Genomic DNA, 18121 nt, shown 5'->3' with positions numbered 1-18121 from the left:
CTCAATGGAGCACAGGAGAAGGTGGGGTCACTGGTCTCCCTCTTCCTACAGCCTGCCCAGGAGTGGGAGGCTTGGAGTCAGTGACACATCTCCCAGGAAAGTCAGCACAAAGCAGAGAGAAGCTCTGGGAAAGAAGCTGTGGCTGAAGTCCTCCCTGCCACAGAGTGTCCAGCCCACTGGTATGAACCACATTTGGATACCAAAGACCTCTGCAGATGTGCTACCACAAAACCCCGTGGTGGCCAGAAGCAGCAGATGGACATCCACGAGGTGGTGCCAGACCGATGTGAAGGGAGCTGGGTGTCCTGCACACCCCCGGGTGGAAGTTCCTCACCTTTTCCTTACTCACCAGCCCAAATTTTTGCTTGCTTGATTTATTTTGTTGTTGTTGTTGTTTTGGCTTGGTTGGTTTTGTTTTGCTTTTTTTCTGGAGTTGACTCATATTGAAGTTGGCTCCACACACGGAGCCACTCATGTTGCTCCAGGTGTTTAAGAGCCAAATCAACCCGCTTATTGAAAACATCGAGTGTTGGAAGAGCTGGGGAAGAGAGGAGCTGCTGTGATGGGACCTACCTCCCTGGTAGAACCAGCTGCCAAGCACAGGCACGAGGCCACCGTGATGGGCAGTGGGATGTGGGCCAGGTGGGAGCTGTGCTGCACTGCCTGTGCTGGACCACGCAGCACCTCTGTTCTCAAGAGCTGGGCTTGTCGGTCCTGCCAGGAGCACAAGCTGCGTGGGCAGTAATTCTTGCCCTAAATGCTCTTCCAGGCAGCAATGGAAAACTGCATCATGGGCTATTAAATATGAAGCCCCTGAGCCACAAATCCTGCCCCAGTCGGAAGTGCCAGACTATTTATACACTCCCTTGTAAGAGCCATAGCAGACCCTTGGCTGTCTCTGTTGCTTTTTGAACATTTTCCAGTTCTGCTATATGCTTCTGAGACAGGGAGAGCAGAAATGTACTCCATGAATTATGGATGTGTAGAGGGTTGTAATGATGCTCTCCCTTTTACAGGCTCCTCTTTTCCAAATGATTTTTAACCTGTGCCTCTTGGACCATCTGGTAACTCCAAACTCTCATGCCAGGGAGGGGGTAACTTGGGGCACATTATAAACACTGTGAAAAGAAGAAAATAGGAAAAACCACATTTGTCCCCATTCAACACCAGCTGCCATTTTACTGTGTGCTTACCCAGTGTCACAGATTCTTGCTCACCCCGAACTGCCAATGGGCTCTTTGCCACAAGGACCACACAGGGGTGGAAGCTGCGAGCTGGAGGATTGGAGACAGAGTTGGACACCAGCATCAAGGTTTTTCCCAGTCTGGATAGCTGAATCCTCCCCAAAATGCTGCTTCACTGTTCACCATCCTGTCTGCTTGCTCCTCTTCATCCTCCCCAGTCACTGGGAGGAGTGGGAGGAAGGCAGGAGGCAAATGGTGCAGGAGTAGGGGACCACTGTGGTCAGTCCTGGGATGGAGCAGTGGTAGCCCAAGCCATTCCTGCTCCTGGGGGGCAGTGGTGGCAATTGCAGCAGTGCTCCCCAGCTAGGCTCCCCATCCCATGGCATGCTGGAGCACACGTGAGGCACATCCCTGTGCCTGGGAGCAGGATCTGATGGGGCACGAGGTGAGAAGGGAGCACGGACGCTTCCCCACCTGCTTCCTCTCCACCTCCCCAACTCCTGGCAAATGCTAGTCCAGCCCCTGCTCTGCCTGTCAGCCCTTGTCCTCATCCCTGGGAGGCTGCAGGCAGGACACTGAACAGCTGTGGCTTGTCCCTCACCCTCAGGGTCGGGACAAGTGGGACCATGCACCCAAAGCAGCTCCATACCCTCTGCATGGAGCGTGAGGAGAGGGAGGGGTGATGTACAGCAGGATCAAATGAGGAGCAAATCCTTGGTGTCCTAAGTAATAAAAGCCAGTGTGGTACCAAACCCTTTGGGGCCTGAACCCCTTTTGCCCCACACTGACAAATTGGAATAGAAAAACACCTCTTCCTAACCTCTCCCTTCGGTAAGAGCAGCGTGAGAGATGCCCGCGGGGCCCCAGCCCTGCCCACAGTAAGATTTGCAGGGCCAGGGTCAGGGTTGTGGTGTGACAAGATGCTTGATGAAGGCTTTGAAAGGCTTTGCCTTATCTGCTCATCCTCATCCTCACTATCCATAATTGGTCCCACATATTTGCACCAGGTTGAGATCCCGCCACCCTCGGCCATCTGCCTGCCGGCCGCGCTACCGGTGGCCCCATTTTCCCCTTGCTCCATCCTGAGCACCAGGACTCAGTCTGCTGAAATCCCTAGCGAGGTGGGATTACCAGGCACTGTCTGGAGCTCAGAATCACCTGGGTTTTGCAGTCTTGGGCAGAGGACAGAGCTTTGTGGAATATTGAAATGGGATGGGGTTGGGAGTGCAAGATGTCTCTTGAGGCTAAAGAGCTGATTTAGCTCCCTGAAGGCTTCAGGCCAGATGAATTGATTTTGCTGGATGTTTTAGATCCTGCTTTGCCCTGCCTGGGCTGGGAGACAGCCACACTTCTCCATGCAGCTTATCACTTCAGGCACGATGGAAGAGCAGCTTAAGGACCCATTAGCAACATGGCTGGCAGCCAGGAGTGGATCCAGGCAAGGTGGGGTGGGTGTGTAAAAAGCGTCATGGCACATAAGGACCTTTCACCTCTCCACTGCCACATCTAGGGATGGGGTTTGCCTGGGCAGTGAGAATCAGCTGGAAGACAAGACGTGTCAGAGTATCCCCAGCAGCATCACACCAACCCCCTGCACAGGATGGGCTGGGAGCCCGTGGACACCCTGGCTCAGCCCAGCTAAAATTGAGGCCAATGGGAGTGGGCAGTTCTGGGGTGTTTGAGCTTTTCTCCAGCCTGTCAGGAGAAACACAGACCCTTCAGCTGAATCAAGTCCTCACAGCACAGCCTTTGCCCTCTACCCACCTCCTTCATCTTTTTGCAAACCCTGAATTGTTCCTAGGCTAGAAATGGAGACAGTGAGGGGACCACGGTCAGTAGCTTGTGGAGGGGCGTTCCTGAGAGGTCACCACCAGCTTTAGCCCTGCTCGACGGCAGGTGCTTGGGTTTCCAGGGGAGTGGAGGACTCACTGAGAAACCCTGGGGAGGAAGCAATATTAAATTGCAGCTGCTGGGCAGAAGCCGCCCCCGTTCCAAATGGATCCTCTCATGGGATGTGGCTTTGTGGAAACCATGGCAGTATCCAGACCCAGGAGCAACAAATGCAGAACTGGGGAGAGGGCAGGGGGACTGGGGAGAGAGCAGCCCTCGTGACTTGGTCCCAGCTCCAGACTGCAAATGATGGGCTGTACCCTGGACCACTGCAGACCCCACAAGCACATCCAGGGGCTCCTCCCAACCCAGGCAGCATCCCATGGCACAGGCAAAGCAGGAGCCCAGGCAGTCAGGGAGGAACAGGAAGCAAGATCCTTTATTGTACACAGTACAGAATGTAATGCAGCTTTGCAGGAGATACATAGCCCTGCTTGAATAAAGATATTTCAAATCAGTCCTCAGATTAACTCCTTCTGCACTGCAGACCTGCCACACCGAGCAAATGGTTAAAAACCTGTCCCCAAGGTGGGGTTCCCAAAACCTAATGCTCCCCATGGGTACAAGCCACTGCAGCCACCATGGGGAGAGCAACCAAGTCATCGTAGAGTTAATCTTCATACTTCCCAAAAAAAAAAAAAAAAAAAAAAGAAACAGACCAAAAAAACCCCAAAAAAACCAACCAAAAAAAAAAAACCAACAAAACAACCAAAAAAAAAAAAAAAACCAAACAAAAATTCCAACCGAAGCTAACTAATGAGGAGAAAAAATTCCTATACAGCATTTACAACAAAACATGTAGCCTGGTGCAGGAGAGGCAGGTATGGATATATGAGTGGTGGAGGAGTGTTAGGAGGTGCAGCAAGGGGTGGGGGGAGCTGGAGGGAAGTGGGGTACTGAGGAAGGGGGGTGGGGGACCCCCCCATCCCTGCCCACCTCAGCCTTACAGCCCAGCTCCGAGGCCATGCCGAGCAGGGGGAGCGCAGCTGAGCCACTACTGGGGTTCAGCCCTGGCTCCCCTGGGAAAGAGGACTGGAGTGGTGAAATGGAGTGGACCAGATCCTTCGGCAGCCATCCCAGGAAGCCATGGGCATCGAGGGCTCCCCCTCCTACCAGGAAAGCCATGGGGGTGTCCCCAGGGGCTCCAGGGACAGCAGCCGGGCTGCGAAAAATAGCTTTGCCTTAAAATACAAAAAATCTACAAAAATCAGTTTAGAAACCTTTAGTATTTTCCTAAAACATCCCAAAAAAAAAAACCAAAAACGAAGAAGGAGTTAGTGTCAGGGTCTCCTCCCCCAAAATGCAACCCATGGCCCATTGCCAGAGCTGGGGAGGATTGAGGGCACGGAGAGGATGCAGGAGGTTCTATGGGAACAACGGGTTATATGGGGAGGGGGGCTCAGGAAGAAGGCAGAAGGCTCCTCAGGGTTGGGGTAGGATGCTGCGCACATCAGCCCCGGGGTGCTGGCCCAGGCGGCCCCCCCGCATCCCTCCTCTCTGTGCAAATCAAAGCCCTTTCCACCACACAAGGCAGCTACGCGGATTGTGCTCGATGCAAAGCAGATTGTCGTGACAATTGGCTCGGTAGCCACGCAGCCCAGTCCTGGGGCACTGCCAGAGCCAGGGCCTGGGGAAGAGACTGCAACTTTAGGCTGCCGGCGCCCCAAGACATCACACTGATGCATGGCAGGAGGTGCCAGCCACGGGCAGTCCTGTGCACTAGCCCTTGGAAAGGAAGGGTGGGAATTCGGCAGCAACACACGTGGGGCGTTTTAAATTCCTCGAATTCGTGTGTGTGCACCCATGTGGTTTGTCGTTGGGTTGGTTTTTTTCCTTACGAACAGCCAAAAATATTCTTTAGAAAACCGTGTTTGCCCCAGGTGGATGCGCTAGTGCCAATGGCTCTGCCAGCCGGCCGAGTCAGTAGGCGAAGCCCTCCGCGTAGGGAAGGCTGCCGCAGGGATCCTTCTCCAGGAGGAATGCCGGGCTGTCCTCGAAGTGTGTCAGCGGCACCGTCTCCTCCTCCGGCACTGGGCAGTCCGGCTCCGTCTTCAGGAAAGGGCGCTGGTTGTCGGGATAGGCCATGGAAAAGAGGGCGTCGGGGTCACAGACGAATTTATAGACGTACCGCTCGCCAGCAACCTGCGAGGAGGAGGGAGGGTGTGAGAGGTGCCCTGAACGTTACCCCTGCCCTGGAGAAGCACCACACACCTCACACCAGACCTAATCCCTCTTCTGCTGCAGCCTGGGGCAGCAGGGGACGGTCACACCTTGCTGCGGGGTGGCAGGGGGGGCACTCACCTTCTGCATGATGCCCTTCTCGTAGTAGTAGCGCAGGGAGCGGCTGAGCTTGTCGTAGTTCATGGCTGGCCGGTTCTTCTGGATGCCCCAGCGCCGTGCTACCTGTGGGGAGAGAGGTGGCAGCCATCAGGGCTCCGGCTGGGGCTTGAACAGGGATCCTCAAAGGAAATCACAACTGAAATGCAGGCTAGAAGCTTGTTTGGGGGGGCTGCGGCAGCCAGGGGCGAAGGTGTCACCGTGGCCTGGGAGTGGTTCCCCGCCTGCCATGATAAATGCTCCGGCTGTGACCACACAGCCACCGCCAAGTCAGGGGTCAAATCAAAAGCCATTTGATTAGGGAGAGCCTGCCAAAAAAGCTGCTTCAGAATACCACAATTTCCACGCATGGAGCAAGAGATATTACGGGTAATTACCCACAATGCGCAGCTCGGTGCTGGCTACAGCTGCTCTCAATTACTCCCCAAACAGCTTCTTCCTCTGTGTCACCCTCCCGCGGAGCCGCACGGATCCGGCACGGCCATGTGCCAGCACAGAGCTGCTGCTGCTGATGCCGTGATGACTTTTTGCCTTTTCTTTTATACTCCTGTTACACCTTTTTACAACTTCTGTATTCTTAGTGCTTTTTGCCTACATTCTTGGATTTGTTTGTTCAGCTAAGAGACTCAACATTTTAGAAGCTTCGTAGGTAGAAGTTAGTGTGCCCCAGACTCCAAGGTCCTCTCCAGAACACATTCTGTAAACTAAGATAGAACCATCCAGGGGAAGGTTCCTGGGGGGGAGGGAGGCTCATTCAAGCCTCTCATTGGGGAATTTTTGATAGATATGCTAGTTAGTAAGACCTACAATGTCATACCAGATCTTTTTGGGGGTGTGCATTGCGGTGTGCATTTCGGTGCATTCGACGTGGATGTCTGCACCTAAGGATCCTTAAAATAAATACCAAGGTAAAATCCCTTTTTCCCTTCTAACAGTGTTTGACTCTTGATTTTAAGACCAGGAAAAGGCATCAATGGAAACCCAGGGTAAAAGGATGGGAGCAGCTTGGGAAGGAGGGAACCATGGCAGAACCCGGGTCTCAGCAAGGCACAGCATAGAGACAACACCACCACGGCTGGTGGCCCCTGCCATCTTCAGCCACACCAGGAGGCAGTGGAAGATATTAAAGGCAAATTTCTACAGCTGACTGCAGAGCAGAGATATGTGTCTTGCCTCAAGCATGAGTGGGAAGATGCTGTTGCACGGGAAGGATCCAGCCCACTCCCGCATCCCCACAGCAACTCCCCAGCTCCAGGGCAGGACCTCTCTTACCTCCTCAGGCTCAATCAGCTTGAACTCCATGCCCCGGCCGGTCCACGCGATGAAGTGGGCGTTGGCGGGGTCATCCAGGAGGGTGACCAGGAACTGCCAGAGCTGCAGGGACCCACGCCGCTGGTAGGGAGGGCCCTCACGGTACAGGGTGGGCTCCTGCTTCACTTTACCTGCCCGCACCAAGACACCTGGTTAAACACCCTGGCTCTGCTCCTCCCAGGCTGTGTCACCAGCAGGGGACATGTACAACAACACGGGTCACCCCTGTGCCGAGACACCTGAGCAGGATCAGGCCATGGGGTGGGAGAGGGGAGAGGTGCTGGGGATGGTGCTGCAGGCACGTAGGTGTCAGGGACAGAGATGGAACGTGGCAGTGATGCCAAGCTGCCACGTGGGATGATTCTCAGCAGCTCTCAAGAGCACAGTGCCAGCACTGCCTGGCTTTATGAGGCAGGCACTGCAGATCCCAGCATCCCCACATCTTCCTCCACGAGCCCCGGTTCCCCCACAGGCCTCCTCCAGGGCCAGATTCTTACCCTCCAGCCTCTCGGGTACCACGCACGTGTCATCAAAATACAATCGTGTGTCCTTTTCATATGAAAATCCTACGAGTAAAAGACCCTTGGTGAGCATAGGGCCCCTCCACTACCCTGGCTGGACCCCAAAAAACCCTGGCTTGGCCCAACCCAGCACAGGACCCCATCTGCAGCTCTGGGAGCAGACCCATTCCCAGCTATTTCAGTGGCTGAGCGCTGCGCAGCTCTGCCCTCATCACTGCTCCCAAACCCTATTAGCAGCTCTGTCAGGAGCATTATCCCAGATTACACGGCGCTGCCGTGCCCTCACAGCACGCTCACAGGGGCCGCCAGCTGCTTTTGGGGCTGGCACACGCGGCTCTCACAGGCCCCACAGTGCTCTCGTGGGTGTTTTCAGGGTGCCCAGGGAGTGCTGGGTGCCAAGGGAGGGGTGGGATGGGGCCATGATGGGGGAGAGAAGGAGAGCAGGAGGGTCACTCACCGTCATGGCTGTTGGGGAAGACATTCCCCCGTAGGTACGAGGACTGGCAGTTAGGCACTTCTGAGAGGGAAATGGAAATAACATTACCCTGTGGGTGCCACCATGGATTCGGCAGCATATTCTTTACCCCGAGCACGTCCTGCAGTGAAGTCTGGGAACCTTCCTCCCTCCCTACGCTCCCTGGTCTACCACATCCACCCTCAACATTGGGGAAAAAAGCCCAGTATGACTTGGGGTGGCACTGGAATTTAGACTGGAGCATGGGCTAAGTGAGCTCGAGTTTTCACAGGCCTCGCATGAAGGGAGGCACTGCTCCGCCTCCCCTACCATCTGCTTGGCTGTGCCACCCTCCATCCCGAGGCTGGGGTATTTTTAGGTCCTAAGGCGATTAGAGGATTTTTCCGTGATGCTGGTAGGGTCCAGCAGGCAGAAGTCACAGCTGGCCCTAGGCCAGAGCCAAGGGGGGACCCACCAGGCGCCGTGGGTGCCCCAGCCTGTGGCGACAGCACTGACCACACCACTGGCATCAGGTAAGCGCCTGCTCTATCCTCTGGCTTTGGAAAAGGAGGAAAGAGAGGAAAGAAGAAGGCAAAGCAGCATCCCAGCACCAGAGGAGCTCCAGGGTGACACAGCACCCACTGCCCAAGGCTCAACCCTGCACCTGCCATGCTGATGGCAGAGATGCTCTGCTCCTTGGAGTGTCACTGGCGTGACCCCACCCAGCACCCACCTGAGTCAATGCAGTAGTCCCGAGGCTCCTGCTTGATGCCCATGGGGGGCTGGAAGCTGTGGCCAGGGGGACCGGGCAGGCCAGGGCCGCCATGCTCGTAGAGAGGGTCATGGTACTCCTGCTTGAATCCCTGAGGGGGGCGGGGGGCAGCAGGGCCCAGGGGCTCTGACAGCTGCCGGTGGTAGATGGGGCGGCTGTCCCCCGGGACCCCAGCCTGCGGCGGGAAGGGGTGGCAGGGCTCAGACAGCTGCCTCTGAAACCTGGGGGAGAAGGACACGGCATTACTGAGGAGTGGGAGGGTCAGCCCTGCTCTTGGCTCCCACCCCAGACCAGGACTGCCTGACTGACAGCTGGGTGCCTTCAGCCTGGGGTGCTCCCAGGGTGCACCCACAGCAGGCTGGGACGGTTCCTCAGACACACAGCCACCACAGGGGCTCATCCCATGGGGACCCAGTGGGGTGCTGAGAAGCCCTGTGCCCCTCCAAGTGCTCAGGACCCCAAGATGGAGGAGCAGGATAACACATGGGCCATCACATCTGGCCTTCAGGTATCTGGAGAGGAACAAAAAACCACCCCCCAACACTCGTATCTCTGTGAACCAGTAAAATCTGTCCCCAGTGTTGGGGGCAGGGGCCAGGGATGCTGTACATGGGTGGGCGCTTACGCAAAGCCAAATCCACCCCGCAGCTCCAGCCGGCTGCTAATCCGCCTGCGCAGCTGGGATTAAACCTTGAACTCGACAGCAGGGAGCACTATTTTGGGCTCCGTGGTGCTGCCACCACTGGTCTGAGAGCACGGTTTCTGCTGGTGGCGATGGATGAGGGACCATCTCGAGGGGGTGCTGCCACATCCCCTCGTCCTCCGGCACCTTGAAAGGTGATCTTGGATCTCCGTGCCGGCTCCTCTCAGCCGGCCTTGCACCATTTGGCTTTGTAACCGGAGCTCTCCCAGCTGCCGGGCTGGGATTACTCCATTTCCGAGCCATGTCCCTCTGCCCTTCCTGAATGAAACCCAAGCCCCGTGCTGGCACAGTGCTTCCCAAGGGGTCGCAGCCAGCCCCCTGCATAGCCTGAAGGTCACCCGGAGCCCCGCTCTGCTGGGGAGGGATGCTTGCCTGCTGTGGGCACATTCCAAGGGCTTCCGTGGCCCCACTGCATGGCCTTTGCCAGGCTGCCACGTCTCGTCCCATTCCCACAGGGGTGACATGGTGGCTGTCACAGCAAAGGGCATCCAGAGGCCACAAGCAGAGCACCTACTATGAGCACCCATAGGAGCAAACCCAGGGTGAGGGAGGGGACTGGCAAAGCCTCCAGGGATGTGGGAGCGATGGGGAATGAAGCCACAGCTTGGAGAGGAAGGAGGGAACAGGGGTTTCCCACCACAGCCCACAAAATCATGGTGATGCCATGCAGTGCATGGGGCAGCTCAGGACCACCCCCAGCCTGGGTGCACATGGGCAGGACAGAGATGGTCACAGCTCCACAGAGATGGTCACAGCTCCACAGAGATGGTCACAGCTCCACAGCCCAGCGGGGCTTGGCTTGGGAGGCAGAGCTACAGTGCAGTGGGAACGAGGAGAGCAGAGCCCTGACTCAAGACCATCACCCGTTGGAAAAGAGGTGGATGCAGGAGGCAGCCTCTGCATCCCTTGCATTTCCCAAGAGGGAGGTAAAGGTTCTGCCCAATGTTCTGGGACTGGAAGGAGCAGTTCCCTGTTAGCAGGAGAAAGAGCCACAAGACCCCAGTAGGAAGTGGCAAGTTTTGCCACGTGGGACCACAGGAAGCAACATTTGGCCCACCAACTGCAACCGCAGCATGGGAACAAAGGCACAAGCGTTTCTCTTTCTTCCCCACACTTTGCGACCACCAACCCACACCAAGAGTCCCCATAAAGCCCCGCAGGATTCCTGTGGTCTCTGGGGACGCCTTACCTGTGCTCTGTGGGGTATTGGTTCTCAGACATCATCTTTGGCATGTGCATGGGCGGGTGCGGTGGCCGCGGCACGGCGAAGGGCGGCTGCTGCCGCTGCTCCTGCAGCGCGTGAGGGGCCGGGGCAGCCCCATGGGCAGCCGCTGGCACGGCCGGGGCCGGCGGTGGCGGCGGTGGCAGGGCCGGGCCGGGGTGCGCAGGGGACACCGGTGTGGCGGGCGGCGTTAATGGCTTGAACCCGGCGGGGGGTTTCCTGTCGTAGGCACTGCCAAAGGAGATGGGCCAGGGGCTGAGGGCAGCACCGGTGGGGACAGCACCGCGTGGCACAGAGCGCCTGGGGGCTCTGCAGGCAGCCGTGTCCCCGTGCTACCTACCAGCAGTTGTAGAGGCACTTGTCCCCATAGCCGGCACAGAGAGCCTGCTCGTGGCTGCAGGATGACAGCTCCGAGGATGGGCTGGGCAGCTCCCGCTTGATCTTTGCCGGAGGTGGGGCGTGCAGGACCACTGCAAGGACACCGAGGAGGACACAGGCTCACCCACAGGGGAGAGGGCGATGGGAACATCACGCCTGCAAGCATCAGCTCTTTGCTTGGGAATGAGGTGCTGAATTATGCCCTGGGAGCACTGGGCAACTGAACCAGGGCAATATGGTGCCCTGCCAGACCCCAGCACCAGCGGAGAAGTGAGCCAGGGTGGCAGGGGAGGGCAGAGTTGGCACAGTCACAGCAGCCCAGGACACAGTTCTCAGAAGGGGAATTGCTCCCCATTGGGATCCAAGAGGGGCAGAGCAAGGACTGTGAGAGGGCAACAGGCAGCTCGACAGCAGCCTTGGATGAGACACGTGCTGTGGCCAGGCCAGCAGCTCCCCAGCAAGTGAAGAGCCCAAGAACCAAAGGCAGTGGCTGCCTGCCTGAGACACAGAGCAAGGGGTGAGGGGGCTGAACAGACTGGAGCTCCAAGAGCTCGTAAACAGCAACCCACTCGCCCTCACAGGGGCATACCCGCTCCCAGAGTTTTTAAGTGGGATCCACCTTCCTGCAGCCAAGGTGGCCCAATGGGATCCACTCCTAGGGTCCCACAATTGTATGAGCTCAAGTGACAAACATCCCATTAAACCCAAATCCTCTCCACCCACTCCCAAGCTCACTTGCTATATATAATTATAAACTGAGTAATATATGCTTAAGCTAATTAATTTCTAAAAGCAGGCGCCCTAGGAAAGGGAAAGCACCTCAGAGATCTGTACCTAAATAGTGCCTCAGAGGAGAGCCAAGACTAATCGGAAGTGGAGTATTAGCTTCATGTGAAGCCTAAACACAGCCCAGCTACACTGGAGAGGAGCAAATAGCTCCAGGACAACTGTTCACAGCTTGCCAGGTAATTAGCTGCTCCCCTAATTTGTCAAAACCTTTAAAGAGTTGCTGACTCCCCTTTGTACCCATCCCCCCCTCGAAAGGCCTCAGTACAGCTGGTACCAAGGGCATAAACCCCCCCTCCCCGTGAAGGATTTGAAACACAAAGCCCAGCGCTGAGCCAGCACAGCCCCCCACACGCCTTCCACCCGCTCCCAAGCCGGATTTATCCCACTCCTCCTTCCCCCCCTCCCCAGGGAGGTTTTGCCACTCTCAGCATTTCCAGCCTTAAAAGGGGGCCAAGCATGGCAGCGGCAAAGCACAGGCACCCCATGAGCCATGGGAAAGCAAAGGGGAACTGGCTTTGGAAGGGCTCCAGCTGCCTATCGCGGGCATGGCTCTCCAAACAGGCTCCGTGTTGTTGGAGCGGGTTGTTTTTCCGCCAGTCGTACAATGGGGTCTGGTTATTCATTGAAAAAAAAAAAAAAGCCTCCAGTCCCTGAGCAGGCACCACCCTCCATTCACAAACACTTCGTAGTGCTCCATTCATGTGGCTGAGGGAGGAAAAAAAAAAAGAAAGGAAAAATTTCCCCAGAGCTTAGCACTGCCATTCAAAAAAAAAGGGAAATGAGCCTTAAGATCCTAACAGAGACCAGCTGTCCAAGCCCGGGCTCTGTGCAACGTTTGGATTCCTTACACAAACACTGCAGGGCCGGCCGGCGCTGCTCAGCAGGACTCACTCCTCAGCCAAGCTCATGGCCAGCGAGGCTGGAGGAGTCCAGGGGGCACCGAGGCCAGTGGTGCAGCTTTTGGGGGGAAAGGCGCTGGGTTTGGGTCCCAGCAGCGAGCAGCCAGGTGGGAGGAGCTGCCCTGCCCCAGCACCCAACACCTCAAAGGAACTCTGGGTGCACAAGCACTTTTACCCTTTCCGGTCCTGCCCTCGGCACTACAATTAAAAGCTAAAAAAATATATAAAAATATGCAGAGGGAGCAGCTCAACTACAGACGGGGCCGGAGAACGTTGTGTTGGCAGATCCACGCCAAGGCTGAGCCTCAGCAGCAGCGAGGACACCGTGGGTGCCCGGCAGCCCCTCGGGATGGAAGGACCCCAGGAAGGCTGGGCAAGGGACCAGCCACACGTGCCACTGCTGTGCCCAGCCGGGAGGGGAGCTGGGTGGGGGAGCTCAGGCAAACCCCCGCAGTGCCATACAAGCAGCCAGACTGGAAATGCCCCTAACGCCAACCGTCAGCCAAGGGTGACACCGCAAAGCCACTCAAGGCCTTGAATTCCCAGTGAATCCCTTGGTGGAGGACAGGGCAGGTTATTCCCACCCATTGGCATAATTGGACCTCCCCGAGACTAAGCTTGGGCAACACTGGCTTCCACTGAACGAGGCAAGGGGAAGGCAACCAAACCACCACGTCCAGCCCGGGGACACTGGCACCCGCTCAAGCCGTCACCTGGGAGCCGAGCTCCGCGCCTGCCCCTCCATCCCCCGGCGCTACAGGACGCACCCAAGGTCACACCAGGAGAGGAGGCAGAAATAGAAGCCAGGCTCCTGCTTTCCTTTGTTTAAACAACTCTTCCTCACAAACAAACCTCCCTCTTTCATTTTGGTGTGTAAGAAACTCCGTGCCCAGCCCGTGGCTGTTGCCACGTGCTGCCTGCGCAGGGAGGCCACAGGTACCCTGGGAACAAATCACTTCTTGTGGTGCTTGATCTCCTCAGCATGATCCCATCTCCTCAGCATGATCCCATCACTTCCCAGGTCCTTAAACAACCAGTGGAGGCATAACACTGTACGTACACCCTTGGCCACAGGACCACATTGCTGGTGAGCTCACCCCCATGCCCGGTCAGGGGTGCAGCGTGAGAGCCAGCATGGTGAGCTCTGCAGAGTCACCACAGCCTCCTCGCTTTCATGGAAGGATCCATCACCTCCCTGGGCAACTAAGAAGCCCGGAATCTGGCCTCTTGCCACTCAGTCCAGGGCACTGAGAACAATGCATCCCTCATCTGGAGTAGCCTTGCTTTCCCTACGGAGGGATTTCCTCCCCAGCACAGAGACCCACTGCCCTCCAGATTATTTTGCTCCCAAGCCCCAACTTTAAGACCCTTGCCTGCCAGGGATCTTGGCTACGGAGTCGGGAACAGAGAGTGGGCAGTAGCAGAGCTGCAGGCAGCCATGAGGGGGTTTTAGCAAGACAAGAAGGATGCTGCAGTTCTGAGCATCTCCAAGACTCCACGTGGCACATGCGGCAATGCTCCCCACTGCATGGGGCCCAAACTGAGCCTGGTTTGTCCCTTTTTGCTGCTGTGCCAAGGAAGCTTGGCCCTGGGAATGCAAGATGGGGCACAAGATTGAAGTTTGCTCAGGATAAGAGAGCAGCAGTTCCCTCAGGGAAAAGGTGTGGAGCTACACAACTGCAGAAACAGAGTCCAACACACGTCCACAAGCATCCATGGGGACTGAGGGGGCATTTACCTCTCCCTGGGAGCTAACGGATGCTGAACTCCAATGTGATTGCCAGCCCAGGAAGGCAGCATGTCCCTGCTAGTAAAAGCTGGGTGCAGACCACAGCTGCAGCAGAGTCCTCCTTCTCTCCCTTTCTGCGTGGCACATAGCTCAAAACTGGAGTTTCTCTCCTCTGTGAACTCTCTCTAGTGCAGGGATGGAGGAGCTGGGCTTCCCATTCCCCTCTTCCTCAGTCTGAGTCCCCCCACAGCCAGCAATCCCAGCAGCAAGAGAAACCTTTGCTTTCTCTCCCCAGGAAAGTAAAGGAAGGTTATTGCTGCAGGGAGTCGTGCAGGCAGATCTCTCAAGTGACAAAGGCGTTTCAACACCAGGTCCACAGGCTGAGCAGGTCAGAACATTTTAAGAGTCCTGACCAAATAAATGCCTTTTTCTTTTCCTCCTCTTTCTTCTGCATCACCCAGAAAAGTTTGTCTCTCCTCTCTGAGCTCTTCAGGTTACAAGGAAAAAGAGACTGCCAAAAGGCACTGGAAACAGCTTCAGCTCCAAGAGCCACCCTCCCACGCACACTGCAGTTTCTACTGCTCCGAGCAAGAGCTGCTGGGCTGTGCTGGGGATGTCAACAGACCGTTGTGTTTCTGACTCTGGGCTCGCCTTTTATCTCAGGGGAGACAGGGGAAAAAAACACTTCTGAAACTTGGGCTGTCTGGACCGGCTTAATGGCAAGTTTCCCACTCCGAAGTAATCAAAGAGCAATAATTAACATGCATTTGCTGTCGGAGGAGATACCCCGCTGCATGCTGTGACAAAGCTGGAATGAAAAATCTGTTCGACTGCAGGCTAAACTTGATTTCCTTTAAGTTCCGTAGCTGTCTGGCTCAGCAGCAAAACCCAGCCACCGACACCAAGCTACTACTTGTGTTTGCCAGGTAACAACTCAAAACATCCTGATTCCTCCCCCTTCTCCTCCAACCGACCCTTCGACGCCCGAGAGCAGCGCCCGGAGCTGCGCCAGCCCCACACGCCATTCCCTGGCCCCTGCCCTCGCCACTAACCCGCTCTGGCAACCACCCGCGGCTCAGAACCAACTCTCGCTCTTATGCAATTCACGAGGGACTGCATTTTCACTGGCCTCCTTTTAAAGACGCTGGCTTGCCAGTGATTAATGCTGCTTAAAGCGGCTCAAATTTCACCGCTCAGGCTTGCTCTTGCCAACAGCGCTGGGCCAAGACTCTAAAAGGCTCTAGAAACTGCAGAGATTGTGGCTAACCAAGCAGCCCAGCACGGGTTATCTCTTCCACTTGAAAGGGAAAAGGAGTATTTAGAAGCGAATCCACCTCGCTACGAACAAGCATCGCGTCTCAGAGGAACCCAGAGAGCAGCTAGAGATATTTCCGTGCATTTGGCCATAATTTTCCCCATTAACGAAAGACAGGACATTGCACGTTTCATCTCGATGCACCCAAACCACAAGTGCTTTCTCCCAAAAGCCCATGATTCCACGTTTCAGCCCCAGGAACAACTGCTTTCCCAAGGAAGCTACTCCAAACCCAGTTCAAATGTTTGCACAGGCACCCAAACATCTACCCCCAGAGAACAAAAACCCGGAACAATCACTTACAGTTGTCAGACTGGAAATCTGGGACAAATTGTTCGTCATCGGGGACCTGAGCTAAAAAAAACAAACAAAAAAGTGGGTTTATGGCGTTTTCAGTTCTCAAAAAAACGCTTGCAGAGAGATTTTACATGGCAAAAAGGCGGAGGTGAAGACTTGCCTTCAGCTAGCCAGGCCTCTTGGAGCTGGCTGAGATCCTGGAAGAGCTCTGGAACAGAGTGAAAGACTTATGTGCTCCACAGAAGAATAAATAAAACTGCCATTATTTGCAGGATTATTTCTAAAACAACGCAAGGCGAGTGGTCTCATGGGGCCGCTGAGAGGCCATGGCCACCCAGGCCAGCCCTGCCTACCTTCCGAGTCATGGGCCAGGTCAGTCTCCAAAAATTTCCTTTTCCTATCGGACCCCAGCCGGCCTCGGCCCTCCTCTGTGCAGGACTTCTGCAAGGAACAGGGCGACAGCTGCCCGTGAGGGTGGCAGCCCCCAAGGACAAGGGTGGTACTCTCAAAGATGAGGAGTGGGTGCTCCAAGGATGGGGAAGGGGTGTCCCCCAAGGTCGGGGAGGAAGGTGTCACCAGGGATCAGGGTGGGCAAACTTACCCCGGGGCCCATGAAGGGAACCTGCTGGTCGTAGAAGCCGTCCATGGTGCGGGGGAAGCGGGCAGTGCCCCCGGCCCGCTCAGCATCGACGCCGGCCCGGGAAGGGGGGTCCCGCCCGGGCTCCGGCAGGTGCGCGGCTGGGGGGTGGAGGGGACGGCGAGGGGGAGGGGTCAGCCCCTGGCCCCTGCCACCCCTGGGGCCGGCTCGGTGCGGGTGCGGGGCCGCCACGCCTCCCCGGGGAGCCGGCCCGCTCCTGCCGTGGCGGGTCGCAGCCCCCCGGCTCGTGATGTCACCTAATTTCTATAGAAACGGCCGTGACATCACGCGCCGTGGGAGCGGGAGGAGGCAGCGGGGCGGGCGGGCGGGCCGCGCTTCGCCTCGCCCCCCTTCCCTTCCCTTCCCTTCCCTTCCCTTCCCTTCCCTTCCCTTCCCTTCCCTTCCCCCCTCCCCTCTCACCGCGCTCGGCGCTGCGGGGCCGCGCCGCAGCCGCGCTCGTTCCCACGCCGCCCCGCGCGCCCCATTCATAAACTCCGCCCCCCCCCCCGCCCCGCTTCTCCCCCGAGCGCGCGCTCGAGCGCCCGCTCGCGCGCGCCCCCCGCCATTCACACCGCGCGGCCCGCGCCATTCATAAACACCGCCCCCGCCCCAGGCCCAGGCCCCGGCCGCGCTGCGCCCCGCCGCCAGGCCCCCACGTACCCGGCCGGGGCGCCGCAGCCTCAGCGGCAGCGGGGCGAGCCGGGAGCGGGGCCGGGGATGGCGCGGCGCCTCTCCGAGCCCGGGCACCGCGCTGCCGCTCTGCGCCGGCCCGCAAGCCCCGAGCCAGCGGCCTCCGCCGCGCCCCGCCCCGCGCCGCTTGTTTACCCTCCGCGCTGGCCAATGGCGTGCCGCCGCTCGGCGGCCTGCGCCCTCTGATTGGCTGCAGGGCCGCCCCGCGCCCGCCCGCGCGCCGCTCCGCCGAGCACCATTGAGAGCGGCTGAGTGGGCGGGGGCGGAGGCGGCCAATGGGCGCGCCGCGATTTGCATGGCTCCGCCCGGAACGTTTTTCATTCATAAAAAAATAGAAGGGGGAAAAGACTGACGGGTGGGGCTGGGGCAGCGCAGGATTTAAAGGGGCCGCGGCCCTCTGCAAGAGCGGGGATGGGACTTAACGGGCGGCCTTGAGGGTAGGAGAGCTGGTGGGACAACCCTCGGGTTGGTCCGGGTCCAGGGTGGCGAGGAAGGACCGTGTCCGTGCACAACGTGCCCAAGGACCTGCCACACAGCGAGCCGTGTAGATGGGGTGGACCTTGGGCCTCGCAGGCCGTGGGGTCCCCTCTGCTTTCTTGGGAGGTGGTTCGCACGAGGAAGGCAGCGTCACACGGCACCCCCTGCGAGGCCAGGGCTAACCCATGCCTGAGTACTGATTTGGGCAGCCTTGCCCCTGCAGGCACCCTGGAGCCAGGGTTGCCTTTAAAAAGGGACATGGGAAAATTAGTTCCCACCTGCAAGGGCAGCTTTGGGGCTGCCCCTGCCACGGACCCCTCCAAGCACACCCTTGGACACCCAGCCTTGAAGGACACCAAATGTCCCAGAGGTTTGGGAACGAATTTAGGACAGAGTGGTGCTACTGGGTGCCTGCCAGGCCCCCCACTGCAGCATTTCCCTGCTAAGTGCCTTCGTTTCCCTACCTGTAACGAGGTGGTGAGACCTGCCATGGGGCCCTGTCGGTGGCTGCTCAGG

General features: G+C 57.5%; 1 protein-coding gene across 1 annotated transcript; it reads right to left on the bottom strand.

Moving 5' to 3' along the window:
- Positions 1-3434: 3434 nt before the first annotated feature.
- ETV5 (ETS variant transcription factor 5) lies at positions 3435-16734 on the bottom strand. Its single transcript, XM_048314660.1, has 12 exons — positions 16403-16734; positions 16155-16242; positions 15962-16009; positions 15808-15858; positions 10735-10864; positions 10362-10625; positions 8431-8690; positions 7701-7760; positions 7220-7288; positions 6684-6853; positions 5376-5477; positions 3435-5216 (listed from the first exon to the last, which is right to left on the bottom strand). The coding sequence occupies exons 1-12, from the start codon at positions 16445-16447 to the stop codon at positions 4995-4997; spliced, it is 1509 nt and encodes a 502-aa protein (XP_048170617.1). The 5' UTR covers positions 16448-16734; the 3' UTR covers positions 3435-4994.
- Positions 16735-18121: the final 1387 nt, after the last annotated feature.

Source organism: Corvus hawaiiensis, chromosome 10 (assembly GCF_020740725.1).
Source record: "Corvus hawaiiensis isolate bCorHaw1 chromosome 10, bCorHaw1.pri.cur, whole genome shotgun sequence".
In the NCBI taxonomy this organism is placed as follows: domain Eukaryota; kingdom Metazoa; phylum Chordata; class Aves; order Passeriformes; family Corvidae; genus Corvus; species Corvus hawaiiensis.
This window is presented reverse-complemented; position numbering and strand designations above follow the sequence as displayed.

What these genes read in the sequence shown, in the direction of transcription:
- ETV5 (XM_048314660.1), bottom strand. Translation starts at nt 16,447, where the DNA reads ATGGACGGCTTCTACGACCAGCAGGTTCCCTTCATGGGCCCCGGG. An exon ending in AGAGGCCTGGCTAGCTGAAG is followed by an intron (nt 15,859 to 15,961) that starts GCAAGTCTTCAC and finishes TGTTTTTTTTAG; the next exon opens with CTCAGGTCCCCGATGACGAA. An exon ending in CTTCCCCAACAGCCATGACG is followed by an intron (nt 7,289 to 7,700) that starts GTGAGTGACCCT and finishes TTTTACTCGTAG; the next exon opens with GATTTTCATATGAAAAGGAC.